The sequence below is a fragment of the Rhinoderma darwinii genome, chromosome 2 (genome assembly GCF_050947455.1).
Source record: "Rhinoderma darwinii isolate aRhiDar2 chromosome 2, aRhiDar2.hap1, whole genome shotgun sequence".
NCBI classification, from domain to species: domain Eukaryota; kingdom Metazoa; phylum Chordata; class Amphibia; order Anura; family Rhinodermatidae; genus Rhinoderma; species Rhinoderma darwinii.
In genome coordinates this window covers 278,356,913-278,372,102 of record NC_134688.1, presented here as the reverse complement: position 1 = coordinate 278,372,102, position 15,190 = coordinate 278,356,913, and the positions used below count along the sequence as shown (strand labels likewise).

General features: G+C 46.7%; 1 protein-coding gene across 1 annotated transcript; it reads right to left on the bottom strand.

The window, feature by feature from the left end:
* Positions 1 to 842: 842 nt before the first annotated feature.
* PTAFR (platelet activating factor receptor) lies at positions 843 to 2,309 on the bottom strand. The gene has a single exon (XM_075850545.1). The coding sequence runs from the start codon at positions 2,267 to 2,269 to the stop codon at positions 1,229 to 1,231; it is 1,041 nt and encodes a 346-aa protein (XP_075706660.1). The 5' UTR covers positions 2,270 to 2,309; the 3' UTR covers positions 843 to 1,228.
* Positions 2,310 to 15,190: the final 12,881 nt, after the last annotated feature.

Sequence of the window (15,190 nt, the reverse complement as noted above, 5' to 3'; positions counted from 1 at the left end):
CAAGATGCCATTTAATTATTTAATGATTTTTAAATTTAGTTCTTGATCAATTAAACAAAAGTCCATTATTTTCTTGTTATTCAGGTATCCAAAGGTGCTATACTGATTTTCTGCTCCTCTTCAACCACTGGGGGCTTATCTCCTCCTGAAGACACAGAAAAATATGGTGTATGGAGAAATATCCATCACAGCACTCAAAATATGTACATTCACCGGTTTAATGAAAAAAAAATGTTTAGTCAACATCCAAATTAGAATAAGCATTAGGGGGAGTCCACACAAAACCGCGCCACGAAACGCACCAAAAAACGGACAAAAATGCCTCCCATTGATTTTAATATGAGACGGAGGCATTTTTTCCCCGCGAGCGGAAAAACCGGCTCGCGGGAAAGCGAAGGGACATGCCCTATCTTCGGGTGTTTACGCCTCTGACTTCCTATTGACATCAATGGGAGGCTCAATGACCTCGGGCGAGAAACGCAGCGAAAATCGGCGTGCAGGCAGAGGAAAATCTGCCTCAAAATTCCAAACTGTTTGAAATTTGAGGCAGATTTTCCTCCTGCAAAAAACTCAGTGTGAACCCAGCCTAAGGCTATGTTCACACAGAGTATTTTGACGAGTTTTTTTGATGTGGAAACCGCGCCAAAAAGCTTGTCAAAAACGGCCCGAATATGCCTCCCGTCGATTTCAATGGGAGGCGGGGGCGGTTTTCTCCCGCGAGCGGTAAAACCGGCTCGCTGGAGAAAGAAGCGACATGCCCTATCTTCGGGCGTTTCCACCTCTGACCTCCCATTGACTTCAATGGGAGGCAGAGAAAGCGTATTTCGCGGCGTTTTATGCCCGCTGCGCCCAATGGCGAAAAACGCTGCGAAAATCGGCGTGCAGGCAGAGGAAAATCTGCCTCAAACTTCCAAACGGAATTTTGAGGCAGAAATTCTGCCTGCAAAATACTCTGTGTGAACAAGTGAATGTTGTAAATGTCTGACCTATATATTGTCCATTCAATAATCAAAAAGACTTAGCAAGCACAATATTCTTTTATACATTTTGCTTTCATCCTGGTTAAAGTTTAATAACATCATTCCTTATAAATTTTCTCACTTCTTTAACTCCTAAAAACCTTTGAACACTACTACAGTTTTTGGTTTAGTCAAATGTCTATACCAGACGTACCTAAGTTCCCTTTAAAACCTTCACTAAATAATAGTTAATCTAGAGTTCACATGTACTAGTCTGCTTGGTCTTTGAGAGGGAGGGTACCATCTATGTTTGTTTCGGTGGTATTTCTGGAAAACTTACGAGTTCTTCTCATGCTCTGCATGCGTTCAGATAGGTGCTTCCTGAATTTCTTGGTGAGGAAGCAGTAGATGATAGGGTCAAGCATACAGTTGGTGCTCATGATGCACAGAGTGACTTGATGGGCATCATTCAAGGTTTGTCGAAAGCCACAGTCTTTCTCATGCCACAATCTTAAGACTGTCAGGGTCCAGGGCCCATGTACAATGTGATGTGGAACAAAGCATATCACAAAAACACCTAGAACAGTGGCAACCATGTGCAAAGCACGGCGCTTCATTTCTGCACTCTGTCTGACTTGCACTGACTGGATAACTAAAGTCCTAAATATCACCACATTGCATACTAAAATAAGGAGGAATACAAGGAAGAAGGCAGCAATCAAAATAAAGTGAATGGCAGCCACAGGATCTCTGTTTTCAGTACTGTATCCTTCAAAGCATCGGGTGTAGTTGTGGCCTTCATTGGTCTGCACATGGTTGGTTCCAGGAAAAATAAGAAAGTACAAAGAGCTAAAAAATACAAGTATCCAAACACATGTTGAGATACATATTGCTTTAAACCTGGCAGTGGACTGGGCAGTCTCTACAGGTCTCGTTACAGCCTGATATCTGTTATAACTGATAACTCCAAGAAAGGCAACAGAGCAGTAGGTGTTAATAAAAAAGAAACAGCCTGCCACATTGCAGAGAAATTCCGGCATGATCCAGTTCCCCCTATAGTTGTAATACGCAATCCAGAGAGGCAGCGTCACCAAAAATAGGAGGTCAGCGACTGTTAGGTTTATCATAAATATTTTAATTTCACTCAGCCTCTTAGCTGGGTAAACTTTAGCAAACACCCACAGCACATAGCTGTTAGCAACGAATCCAATGATAAAAATAAAACTATAAGATATTGTAAAAAGGGAGTATCTGAATTCTGAATCCACCATGCATGGGTCCTCTCCACTGATGTTTGCTTGTGAAGACATGTTCACCACGTTTATATTCGAAGACTACTTCAAAGGGACTCTGCACCTTCAAGAGAAAAGGAAAGGATTAATAATGAATAAGTACTTCTGCTGAGTCTGATTACTACAGTATATATAAACCGATAGAATACCAACGAACAGGATACAATAAAACGTAGTGCTAAGAAAAGATAACCAGTAAACTGTAAAGCATAATTGCCAGCTATATTGCATGCACTATATTGGATCCTAGGTAATGACCAAGATATACTTGGTGCATCGATCAATAATTGACAAGAGACTAAACCAAGAATATACTACAGTATATAGAATATTATGAATTTAAAATATACATTTTATTAAATACATTTAAAATACAGATAAGGATATGGATACAGCTCTAAACCAGTCAACACTCAGATAATGCAGCATCAATATTGTGACAACTTAGGCCTCATTCACACGGCAGGGTTTCCCGGCCGGGTTCCGGCCGTTCATAAATCGGCCGGCACCCGGCTGCATTAGGAATAATAGACCCCTAATGGGGCTATTCACACGACCGATTTTTTGACGGCCGGGAAAACCGTCCGTCAAAAAATAGGACATTCTCTATTTTCGGCCGGGTACCCGGCCGCCCGGCTCCCATAGAAGTCTATGGGGCCGGGTAATACACAGCCATCACCGGGATGTATCCCGAGTGATGGCCGGGTTTTCCGGCGCTTGCGCTCTATCTCCTCCTCCTCACAGCGCAGAGTGCATGTGAGGAGGAGGAGTTGATGCCATTCCGACGAATGGCCAGTGGCGGATTATCATATGGGCGATTCGGGCGGCCGCCCGGGGCCCGAGGCTCCCAGGGGGCCCATGGCAGCCCGAACCGCACATTATCGTACAAAACTATTCAGCGCGCTAGCGCTGCTAATTTCCGAAGATGAGGAGGGGAGGAGCAGGGAATTGGCCGGGAAAGGGGTAGGACACGCCTCCCTGACAAGTGCGGGCGCCGCCATGAGTAACAGAACAGCGACGGACGGCTGTTCTGTTGCTCTAAAGCTGCAAGAGAAGACCCGGGCGGGCGTTCACCGGCGCTGAGGTTAGTCGGCTTATCCTCCTGCCCAACTGGTTCCCGACCGCTGGCTGTATTTTTACGGCCAGCGGTCAGGGACGGGTCCTTAAAACCCGAGCCATAGACTTTCTACGGCTCGGGTTTTAACTTGCTGCCCGCGCGATTCGGCAGCTGAATGTCGGGTCTCCGGCTGTCAGTGACTGCCGGGGACCCTGAGGAGAGGATAGAAGCAGCTTTCGCTGCTTCTGTCTTCTCCGATGTCTTCTTACACAGCGTTCAATGAACGCTGTGTATAGGAATAGAGACAGCAGCAGCGGCGCTGTCTCTATTCCTCCCGGTGATCATGTGACTGGTCACATGATCGCCGGGTGCCGTTAGTGGCAGACTGTTGCTGGGTCTTACTAGACCCAGCACAGCCCTATTAGTGACAATCGTCACTATGAGAGGGCTGATTTCCCCTGTAACTGGGGCTGCTGTGCAGCTCCAGTTACAGGGGAAAAGATGGTGTAAAAGAAAGAAAAAAAATATATAAAGTTCTCCAAAGGTCTTTTTTGACCTTTGAGGAACAGACCATAGTAATAAAAAATAATAAAGTAAAGTGCAAAAAAAAATTAAATAATAAATACACATAAAATACCCACCCCAAAAAAAAACGTTCCCCCTCCCGCCAAACATTGTTGTAACGCTAGCGCTGACCCAATTACCCTAATATAGACATGTAATATATTAAAATTTACGGTAAACAATGACGATCACAAATAAAAGGTCTATTTTAGGGTAAAACTATGTTATTACCAAAAAAAATAGCTGAAACGTAAAAAAGCTTATTTTTTTTACTATTATTTTCAAACTTTATGAATAAAAATTCTAAAATAGCAAAAAAGTGTGCATAAAAACGATAAAAAAGGAAACCTGCATTGTCTACGGAAAAAAACGTTGCAAAAATCACGTCTTTTTTTTTTTTCTTTTTATAAAAATGTGTGTTTGGTGCAACTTTGTAATTCCGTTTTATTAAAAAATATTTTCACTTTTTGAGATACAGCTGCTTTGTATCCTGTATCCGTCAGGTCAGCAGGACTGACGGGATCAGTGAAACGGGCCTTGCGCTAAATTATAATCTTAGATGTGATAGATTTGAGGTGGATCCTGCGTGTCACTGATCCTGTCAGTCCTGCTGACCTGACGGATACAGGATACAAAGCAGCTGTATCTCAAAAAGTGAAAATATTTTTTAATAAAATCAATCACACACATACTAATATATATATATATATATATATATATATATATATATATATATATATATATATATATATATATATATATATAAAATTATGATAACGTTTTTAAATGTGTACATAACCTTGTGGCACTATATACAAGGGGGAGCGCTGTGTGCCACTATATACAAGGGGGATATATACAAGGGGAGTGCTGTGTGGCACTATATACAAGGGGGATATATACAAGGGGAGTGCTGTGTGGCACTATATACAAGGGGGAGCGCTGTGTGGCACTATATACAAGGGGGAGCGCTGTGTGGCACTATATACAAGGGGGAGCGCTGTGTGGCACTATATACAAGGGGGAGCGCTGTGTGGCACTATATACAAGGGGGGGCTGTGTAGTGCTATCCACAGTGGTATGTGTGTGGCGCTCTTTATAGGGGGGCTTTTTGGTGCTATTTACAAGAGGGGGAGGGCTGTGTGGCGCTCTCTACAGGGGGCTGTATGGCACTATCTATATGGGGCTGTGTGTAACACTCTCTACGGGGGGGATGTGTGATATATAGAGGGGGCTGTGTATGGCGATATCTATGGGGGTGTGTAATATCTACAGGGGCTGTGTGTGGCACTATGTACAGGGGGCTGTGTGTATGTGGTGTTTTACAGTGTGTGGTATTATTATATTCAGGCGCGCAGTGTTTGGTGCTATTATATTTAGGGGCACAGTATGTGGCACCATGATAACTTTATTTTCGTTTATAGGTGTGGAAATGTTGGAAAAGTGAGGAGACGTCTGAGTGGCAAATTCTGCAGAAATGAGTCATGGCCGGGAGAAGTCGTCATGAGTGCTGGACCGGATGGAGAAGAAAAGAGGAAAAAACTACTAGAATCTGAGACGTCGTCACCTGTGAGTCACTAGATTTATAGAGAATCTGTCACCTCTCCTGACATGTTTATTATAGGAATCCTTGTATTTCACAAAAAGTCTGCAGTCCAGGACTGATAGACAATTCCCCTTGTCAGGAGGTTGTGTCCCTGCACAGTGTGATACTGTCAGTATGTAGGGACACCGTGCTGTGACAAGGGAAATCGTAACACTGTTAATGCTTGCCCAAAAAGGTAGTGTTAAAAATAGTTACGGCAGGGCGGCGGTGAGGAAGGGGGGCCCAAGTTTGGGTAACAGCCCAGGGCCCATGGTCTACTTAATCCGCCACTGCGAATGGCTGTACACTGTGTGGCAGGGCCGGGGTGTACAGCAGGTGGAAGGGAGCGCTGCTCCCTTCCCCTGCTTGCTTTAAAAGCGCCCTCGATTCCCCTGCTTCCCCTGCTTGTTTTAAAAGCGCCCCTTCGATGGCGCCGCTAGTAGCTGCTGCTGCTGCGGCTGCTACTACTGCTGTAGCAACGCCACTATAGCAGAGCAGGGAGGTATCTCCCCGCTCTGCTATGTGCTAGCCGCACTTTAGCTCCTTGAAGGCGCGGAATCCCCGTGTTTTCGGGGATTCCGCTCCTGGACAGAGCGCTTGATGTCTCTGTCCATATCTGGGCAGTGACATCAGGGGAAACTCCTGAAGCGGAATCCCCGAACACATGGGGATTCCCCTTCAGGAGTTGCCGCTGATGTCACTGTCCAGATCTGCCCGGCCCGGAACGGATGCAGAACTTTATGCAAACCGGCCGGGCAAAATGGCCGATTTTACCGGCCGATACTCGGGCTCGGGCGGGACCCGGTCGTGTGAATCCCGCCTTAGTTGTATACATGATCCTGATGAATATGTAACATAGGAGGAGGTAAAATGAGAGATGATGCAATAATACCAATATTAGCAAAAAAGAAAAGGCTGTGAGATAAATGTAGGTAGCTACAATTTAGTTAGTCAACAGACATACACTACCGTTCAAAAGTTTAGGGTCCTAAAATTTCCTTATTTTTTAAAGAAAAGCACAGTTTTTTTCAATGAAGATAACATTAAATTAATCAGAAATACACTATACATTGTTAATGTGGTAAATGACTATTCTAGCTGCAAACGTCTGGCTTTTAATGCAATATCTACATAGGTGTATAGAGGCCCATTTCCAGCAACCATCACTCCAGTGTTCTAATGGTACATTGTGTTTGCTAACTGTGTTAGAAGGCTAATGGATGTTTAGAAAACACTTGAAAACCCTTGTGCAATTATGTTAGCACCGCTGTAAACAGTTTTGCTGTTTAGAGGTGCTATAAAACTGACCTTCCTTTGAGCCAGTGGAGAATCTGGAGCATTACATTTGTGGGTTCGATTAAACTCTCAAAATGGCTAGAAAAAGAGAGCTTTCATGTGAAACTTGACAGTCTATTCTTGTTCTTAGAAATGAAGGCTATTCCATGCGAGAAATTGCCAAGAAACTGAAGATTTCCTACAACGGTGTGTACTACTCCCTTCAGAGGACAGCACACATAGGCTCTAACCAGAGTACAAAGAGAAGTGGGAGGCCCCGCTGCACAACTGAGCAACAAGATAAGTACATTAGAGTCTCTAGTTTGAGAAATAGACGCCTCACAGGTCCTCAACTGGCAGCTTCATTAAATAGTACCCGCAAAATGCCAGTGTCAACGTCTACAGTGAAGAGGCGACTCCGGGATGCTGGGCTTCAGGGCAGAGTGGCAAAGAAAAAGCCATATCTGAGACTGGCTAAAAAAAGGAAAAGATTAATATGGACAAAAGCACACAGACATTGGACAGAGGAAAATTGGAAAAAGGTGTTATGGACAGACGAATCGAAGTTTGAGGTGTTTGGATCACACAGAAGAACATTTGTGAGACGCAGAACAACTGAAAAGATGCTGGAAGAGTGCCTGACGCCATTTGTCAAGTATGGTGGAGGTAATGTGATGGTCTGGGGTTGCTTTGGTGCTGGTAAAGTGGGAGATTTGTACAAGGTAAAAGGGATTTTGAATAAGGAAGGCTATCACTCCATTTTGCAACGCCATGCCATACCCTGTGGACTAGGGATGCACGGTGCATCGAAACTTCGATACTGTTTAGATACTGTACATCCCTAAACGGTTCGATACCGCTATTACCTGTATTTCGATACTGAGCTGCGCAGCCGCACAGCTCAGTATAGTAATACATGAATGTATGGGAGCGCGGCTGCGGCTGTGTAATTCAGCCACAGCCCCGCTCCTGAGTCATGATAAGTTTGCGGGGTCAGGATGATGCGATGCGGCCAGCGCTGCACTAATGAGCGGCGGCACTGAAGACGGAACATGGCGGGCGCACTGCAAAACACTCGCATGTTCTGTCTCCAGTGCCTGAACTGCCGCTCATTAGTGCAGCGCCGGCCGCACCTCCTCATGCTGACCGCGCGCGCACTTCCTGTCAGGAGCGGGGCGATGGCTGTATTACACAGCCGCAGCCCCGCTCTATAACGGCGGAGATCAGAGAAACCTCTCATCTCCGCCGTTATTCCCCTGAATGCTGCGATCACAGCTGACTGCAGCATTCAGGAGAAAATGAGAAGGGGGGATGCCCCTGGATCGCGTCACAGGGAATTCCTGTGACGCGATCGAGGGCCATACCATATATGGGCAGACAGCCCAGGGTCTATTGACGGACCCCAGGGCTGTCTTACCATATTTCATGTTGTTAGGATATACCCAAGTATGTCCTAACAACTGCCTGTGTGCTATCCATCCACAGGCTAATGTACTGGCACATATCTGATATATGTCAGTACATTAAAGTTTAAAAATAAAGTAAAAACAAAGTATTGTTAAATTTAAAAAAAAATACACATTCACCTTTTTTACAATAAACATTAAAATAGGTCTCAATACATAAAATATACACACATTCAGTAATGGCGCGCACAACAATTTTTTTTGCATCATTTATGATGTGTACGTTGTAAAAAAATGAAATAAACACTGCTTTCTATGACTTATTAATGTGAGGCACGAGGTGCGATGAATTTAACCTCCATGTTCCTCACATTAATAGTAATTAACCCCATCATGTACCTCACACATTAACCCATTATGACTGAGAAACATGATGGGATTAATTACTATTAATATGTCGCGCCTCACATCAGAAAACGGAAGATTTTTTTTTTTTTATTACTGTTGGCAAAGTATCGAAATTGGTATCGAAATCGCAATACTAAACGAAGTATCGGTATCGTAGTCCAAATTCTGGTATCGTGATATCCCTACTGTGGACAGCGCTTGATTGGATCCAATTTCATCCTACAACAGGACAATGACCCAAAGCACACCTCCAAATTATGCAAGAACTATTTAGGGAAGAAGCAGGCAGCTGGTATTCTATCTGTAATGGAGTGACCAGCGCAGTCACCAGATCTCAACCCCATAGAGCTGTTGTGGAAGCAGCTTGACCGTATGGTACGCAAGAAGTGCCCATCAAGCCAATCCAACTTGTGGGAGCGGCTTCTGGAAGCATGGGGTGAAATTTCTCCCGATTACCTCAGCAAATTAACAGCTAGAATACCAAAGGTCTGCAATGCTGTAATTGCTGCAAATGGAGCATTCTTTGATGAAAGCAAAGTTTGAAGTAGAAAATTATTATTACAATTATTATTTAAAATAAAAAAAATTTAAAATAAAAATCATTATTTCTAACCTTGTCAATGTCTTGACTATATTTTCTAGTCATTTTGCAACTCATATGATAAATATAAGTGTGAGTTTTCATGGAAAACACAAAATTGTCTGGGTGACCCCAAACTTTTGAACGGTAGTTTATGAATGTATGTACCTAGATATAACTAATTATAAGTGAGTGCAATGTAGTGCACGTGTAATAGACGAAGCTATAATGCAGACAAGCTTGGCCAGCTGAGGAGCAGAAGTAAGACCGGTCAGAGGAACGAAGTGGGCCATCTTCGAAAATCGGTCCACCACCACCCAGACAGCACTGCATCCAGCAGTTTGAGGCAGGTCCATAATAAAGTCCATAGCTATATGCTGCCAGGGAGCATTGGGCACAGGAAATGGCTGGAGCAGACCAGCAGGTCTGGAGTGAGTGGCCTTTTTGGCTGCACATACAGAACAGGAAGAAATTAAGTCCATAATGTCCTTGGGCAGCGTGGGCCACCAGAAATGACGAGCATTCAGATCCCGGGTCTTACGGACCTCCGCGTGACCTGCCAGTCTAGAGGAGTATCCCCAGCGGAGGATTCTTCCACGATCAGCCAGGCGCACAAAAGTCCTCCCTGGAGGAATGTCCCCCAACTTGCAGGGGATTGACAGAGACAATGCAAGACGGATCAATAATGTTCTGTGGAATCTCCATGGTGTCTTCCGTCTCGAAAGGCCTGGACAAGGCATCGGCCCTCACATTCTTGTCAGCCGGGCGATAATGGAGCTCAAACTGGAACCTGGTAAAGAACAGTGACTACCTGGCCTGACGAGGGTTCAGCCGTTGGGCCGTCTGGAGGTAGGTCAGATTCTTGTGGTCTGTAAAAATTAGGATCGGATGAGCTGCGCTCTCTAGTAGATGTCTCCACTCTTCCAGAGCCAATTTGATGGCCAGTAACTCCCGATCCCCAATCGAGTATTTGCGTTCTACGGAAGAGAAGAGCTTAGAGAAATACCCACATACCCTTGACTTGCCCTTGGGACCTCTCTGGAACAGGAGTGCACCAGCACCGACAGAGGATGCGTCCACCTCCAACGAGAACTGCAGAGAGACATCCGGATGATGGAGGATAGAGGCTGACGTGAAGGCACTCTTCAGGCTATTGAATGCGGACTCTGCCTCGGGAGTCCACACCTTGGCGTTCATACCCTACTTAGTGAGGTTAGAGATAGGAGAAGTCAGTGAGTAGAAGTTTGGAATAAATTGCCTGTAAAAATTGGTGAATCCCAAAAAGGGCTGTATGGCCCTCAAGCTTTGAGGGCGTGGCCATTCCAGGACAGACTTTACCTTCTCAGGATCCATCTCGAGACCTCGATTCGAGATGATGTAGCCCAGGAAGGGTAGAGCATCTCTGTCAAACACGCACGTCCAATCTCTTGGAGGCGTTCTCAGATCCATATATCTATCTGGGCGGACAGAAGGATGAGGTCATCCAGGACAGACGGCAGATCCCGAGCGGCAAGTTCGTCCCTAATTTTAGCAGCCAGTCCATGCCAGAATGCAGCCACAGGGCCTCATACTTCCATAACAGCTCTTCCGCCAGGGTGCGGAAGTGGATGGCGTACTCACTCACGGAAGTATCTCCTTGGCGTAGGTTAATCAAAGAAGCCGCTGCAGAGGAGACCCGACCAGGCTCCTCAAACACCATAAGAAAAGTCCGGAGGAAGGTTTGAAAGTCACAGGTCTTTGGTCCCTGTCTCTCCCAGATAGGATTCGCCCATGCAAGAGCATTGCCAGTGATGAGAGAGGTGATGAAAGCGACCCTTGCACCATCAGACGAAAATGTCCTATTATACAGGCTGAAGTCGATCTGGAACTGATTCAGAAATCCACGACCGGTACTTGCTTCTCCATCATAGTGGTAATGGAAGTGGCAAAGAAACACGCAGGTCAACACTGCCAAGAGGTGTAGTCTGAGGATCAACACTGCCAGGAGGTGTAGTAGGAGGAACGGCAGCTTGTGCCTACTGCCGACGTGCAAGAATGTTCAACGCCTGGAGGAGTTGGTACTGTCGAGACCGGAGGTCTAGCATATCCGCCCGCATTTCTTGAGACGTCGACATAGTCTTGAATCGACCAGCGGGGTCCATGGCCTGAGCGTACTGCAACGAAGGGTCTGTGGACCCACTGGGCCGTACCGCCTTGAAGGTATGGCAGCTTGCCAACAGGGCGCAGGTCACTGTCTATAGTTCATATAGTGTACCTGTGGCAGCTCAGGCAGCAGCAGGGCAGGCTCGGCTGGGACTAGGCAGCAGGTAGAGGTCAGGCATATGTGGAATACAGCACGACACAACTTTGGCACTTCACAGTGCTAGACCAGGATAGTATGGAATGCAGGGAACAGGAACACACTACGAGGCCATCACATAGACAAACTTAGGAAACATCAACAACGCTCAGGGATAGAAGCAGGGGACTGGAGCCCTCTTATAGTCCAGGGTACTCACAAGTTAAAGTTCATCAGAAGTTCGGTGTGCGTGCTGCCCTTTAAGAGCGGGCACGAGCGTGCATGCGCACCCTACGGAATCCAGATGAGGTGAGTGGATGCAAGCACTGGCGTCTCCTCAGGAGAAGGCTGGGGCCAGCGCATCATAGCCTGACGTCTACCTGCTGTCTAGATGGACTACCTTTGCCAGACCCAGTTATAGTTGTGACCAAGCCGTTGAGGCTCCAAATAGGGGCTCTTCACTCCGAACTACTGTCGTTCTATGTCCTATCCAAGGCTGTAGACCCTGTGTTGCTGGGCCTGCCTTGGCTCCGACTGCATATCCCAGTCCTGGACTGGAAATCTGGAGAGGTTCTCTATTGGGGCCCTGAGTGTTGAAGCCGTTGCCTAGTGCAGATTCGTTCAGTTCAGCCTTTTCTGCCTCGGTCATTGGCAGGATTTCCGAGTCATTATGCTGCATTTTCGGACGTCTTCAGCAAGAGGGAGGCGGAGACATTGCCTCCACATCGGGCATATGACTGCCCTATTGAACTGATTCCTGGTGCATCCCTTCCCCGTGGCAGGGTATATCCTCTCTCCTTGCCAGAGACTCTGTCCATGTTCGCCTATGTGAAAAAGAACTTGGAGCGGGGCTTCATATGAAAGACTTCCTCCCCGGCAGGAGCCGGGTTCTTCTTTGTCAAAAAAAAAGATGGCTCTCTTCATCCTTGTATCGACTACTGAGGTCACGGTGAAGATTAAATATCCGTTGCCACTGATCTCTGAACTGTTTGATCGTATACGTGGTGCCAAGATTTTTTCTTAATTAGACCTTCGTGGGGCTTACAACCTAGTCTGGATTCACCAGGGTGATGAATGGAAGACTGCATTTAACACCCGTGATGGACACTATGAGTATCTAGTAATGCCCTTTGGCCTGTGTAATGCTCCGGCGGTCTTCCAGGAGTTTGTTAATGACATTTTTCGTGATGACCTCTATGTTTGTGTAGTAGTTTACCTTGATGACATCTTGATTTTTTCTCCAGATCCTATGACGTATCAGAGACATGTCAGTCAAGTTCTGCTACGGTTGAGGTAGAATAGTCTGTATGTTAAGTTGGAGAAGTGCGTGTTTGACAGAGATGCTCTACCCTTCCTGGGCTAGATCGTCTCGAATCGAAGTCTCGAGATGGATCCTGGGAAGGTAAAGTCTGTCCTGGAATGGCCACGCCCTCAAGGCTTGAGGGCCATACAGCGCTTTTTGGGATTCACAGGCAATTTATTCCAAACTTCTCCTCACTGACTTCTCCTATCTCTAACCTCACTAAGAAGGGTATGAAAGCCAAGGTGTGAACTCCCGAGGCAGAGTCCGCATTCAATAGCCTGAAGAGTGCCTTCACGCAGCTCATCCGATCCTAATTTTTACAGTCCACAAGAATCTGACCTACATCCAGACGGCCCAATGGCTGAACCCTCGTCAGGCCAGGTGGTCACTGTTCTTTACCAGGTTCCAGTTTGAGCTCCATTATCGCCCGGCTGAGAAGAATGTGAGGGCCGATGGCTTGTCCAGGTCTTTCGAGACGGAAGACACCATGGGGATTCCACAGAACATTATTGATCCCTCTTGCATTGTCTCTGTCAATCCCCTGCAAATTGGGGACATTCCTCCAGGGAGGACTTTTGTGCGCCTCGCTGATCGTGGAAGAATCTTCCGCTGGGGACACTCCTCTAGACTGGCAGGTCACGTGGGGGTCCGTAAGACCCGGGATCTGATAGTTCGTCATTTCTGGTGACCCACGCTGCCCAAGGACATTATGGACTTAATTTCTTCCTGTTCTGTATGTGCAGCCCACAAGGCCGCTCACTCCAGACCTGCTGGTCTGCTTCAGCCATTACCTGTGCCCAATGCTCCCTGGCAGCATGTAGCTATAGACTTTATTACGGACCTGCCTCTCTCTCCTGGATGCAGTGCTGTCTGGGTGGTGGTGGACCGATTTCCGAAGATGTCCCACTTCGTTCCTCTGACCGTTCTTCCTTCTGCTCCTCAGCTGGCCAAGCTGTTCATCCAACACATCTTGCGCCTGCACGGCTTGCCGCAGCATATTGTGTCTGATCGGGGGGTTCAGTTTACCTCGAAGTTCTGGAGAGCCCTCTGCGGACTCCTCGGTGTGAAATTGGACTTTTACTCAGCCTACCATCCTCAGTCCAATGGTCAGGTCTAGAGGATCAATCAGATATTGGAGAACTACCTACGCCACTTCATCTCCAAGCAGCGTGATGACTGGGTGCAGTTGCTCCCATGGGCTGAATTCTCCTAAAATAATCACACCAGCGAGTCTATAAGGAATACATCGTTCTTCATTGTCTTCGGCCAGCACCCACAAATTCCTCTCCCGGTGCCCGATACTTCCGAGGTACCAGCTGCTGACTCCGCTTTTAGAGACTTCCTGCAGATCTGGCAGAAGACGCGATCCTCCATCCTAATGGCAGTCGACCGCATGAAACGGAAGGCTGACACAAGGAGAAGAGAACCTCCTCAGTTTCTTCTTGGCACAAAGGTCTGGCTGTCTTCTAGGAATATCCGACTAAGGGTGCCGTCGTGCAAATTTGCTCCCAGGTTCCTCGGATCATTCGAGATCCTGCAGAAGATCAACCCTGTCGCCTACAAGCTTCGGCTGCCTCCTACCCTCAGGATCCCCAACTCCTTCCATGTCTCCCTCTTGAAACTGGTGGTTCTGAACCGCTATACCAAGACTCCTAGCCCTGCGGTTGCCTCCAGCGGCCCTTTGGACACCTTTGAGGTTAAGGAGATCTTGGACACCAAGAAAGTGAGTGGAAAAACTTTTTATTTGGTGGATTGGAGGGGGTTTGTTCCTGTAGAGAGGTCCTGGGAGCCAGAGGAGAACTTCAATGCCCCTACTCTTCTGAAAAAGTTTCTCTCTCGCTCAGGTCCCAAGAAGAGGGGCATAAGAGGGGGGATACTGTCATGTCCGTGGCTGCGGGCCGTCAGCTCCAATCTCCTCCTGACAGCCGCAGCCACGAGTCGGCGAGCCTCCTCCTTCTATGCCTGAGCGTTGTTGATGTTTCCTAAGTTTGTCTATATGATGGCCTCCTAGTGTGCTCCTGTTCCCTGCATTCCATACTATCCTGGTCTAGCACTGTGCTGTGCCAAAGTCGTGTCGTGCTGTATTCCACGTCTGACCTGCTTCATCTCGCCTGATTTCTACCTGCTGCCTAGTCCCAGCCGAGCCTGCCCTGCTGCTGTCCGAGCTGCCACAGGTACCTATACGAACTATAGACATTTACCTGCCTGCCTGGCTAGCTGCCTTACCGCCAAGGCGCTACGGCCCAGTGGGTCCACAGAGCCTTCGTGACAACCTCCTCCTATGTTACATATTCATCAGGATCATGTATCCAACTAAGTTGTCACAATATTGATGCTGCATTATCTGAGTGTTGACTGGTTCAGAGCTGTATCCTTATCTCATTCTGTATTTTAAATGTATTTAATAAAATGTTTATTTTAAATTCATAATATTCTGCTTATTGTTGTTTTGTGGATTTTATGACTTCATTTTTTCGAGTTGG

Coding starts and splice junctions, on each gene's coding strand:
- PTAFR (XM_075850545.1), bottom strand. CDS start 2,269: ATGTCTTCACAAGCAAACATCAGTGGAGAGGACCCATGCATGGTGGAT.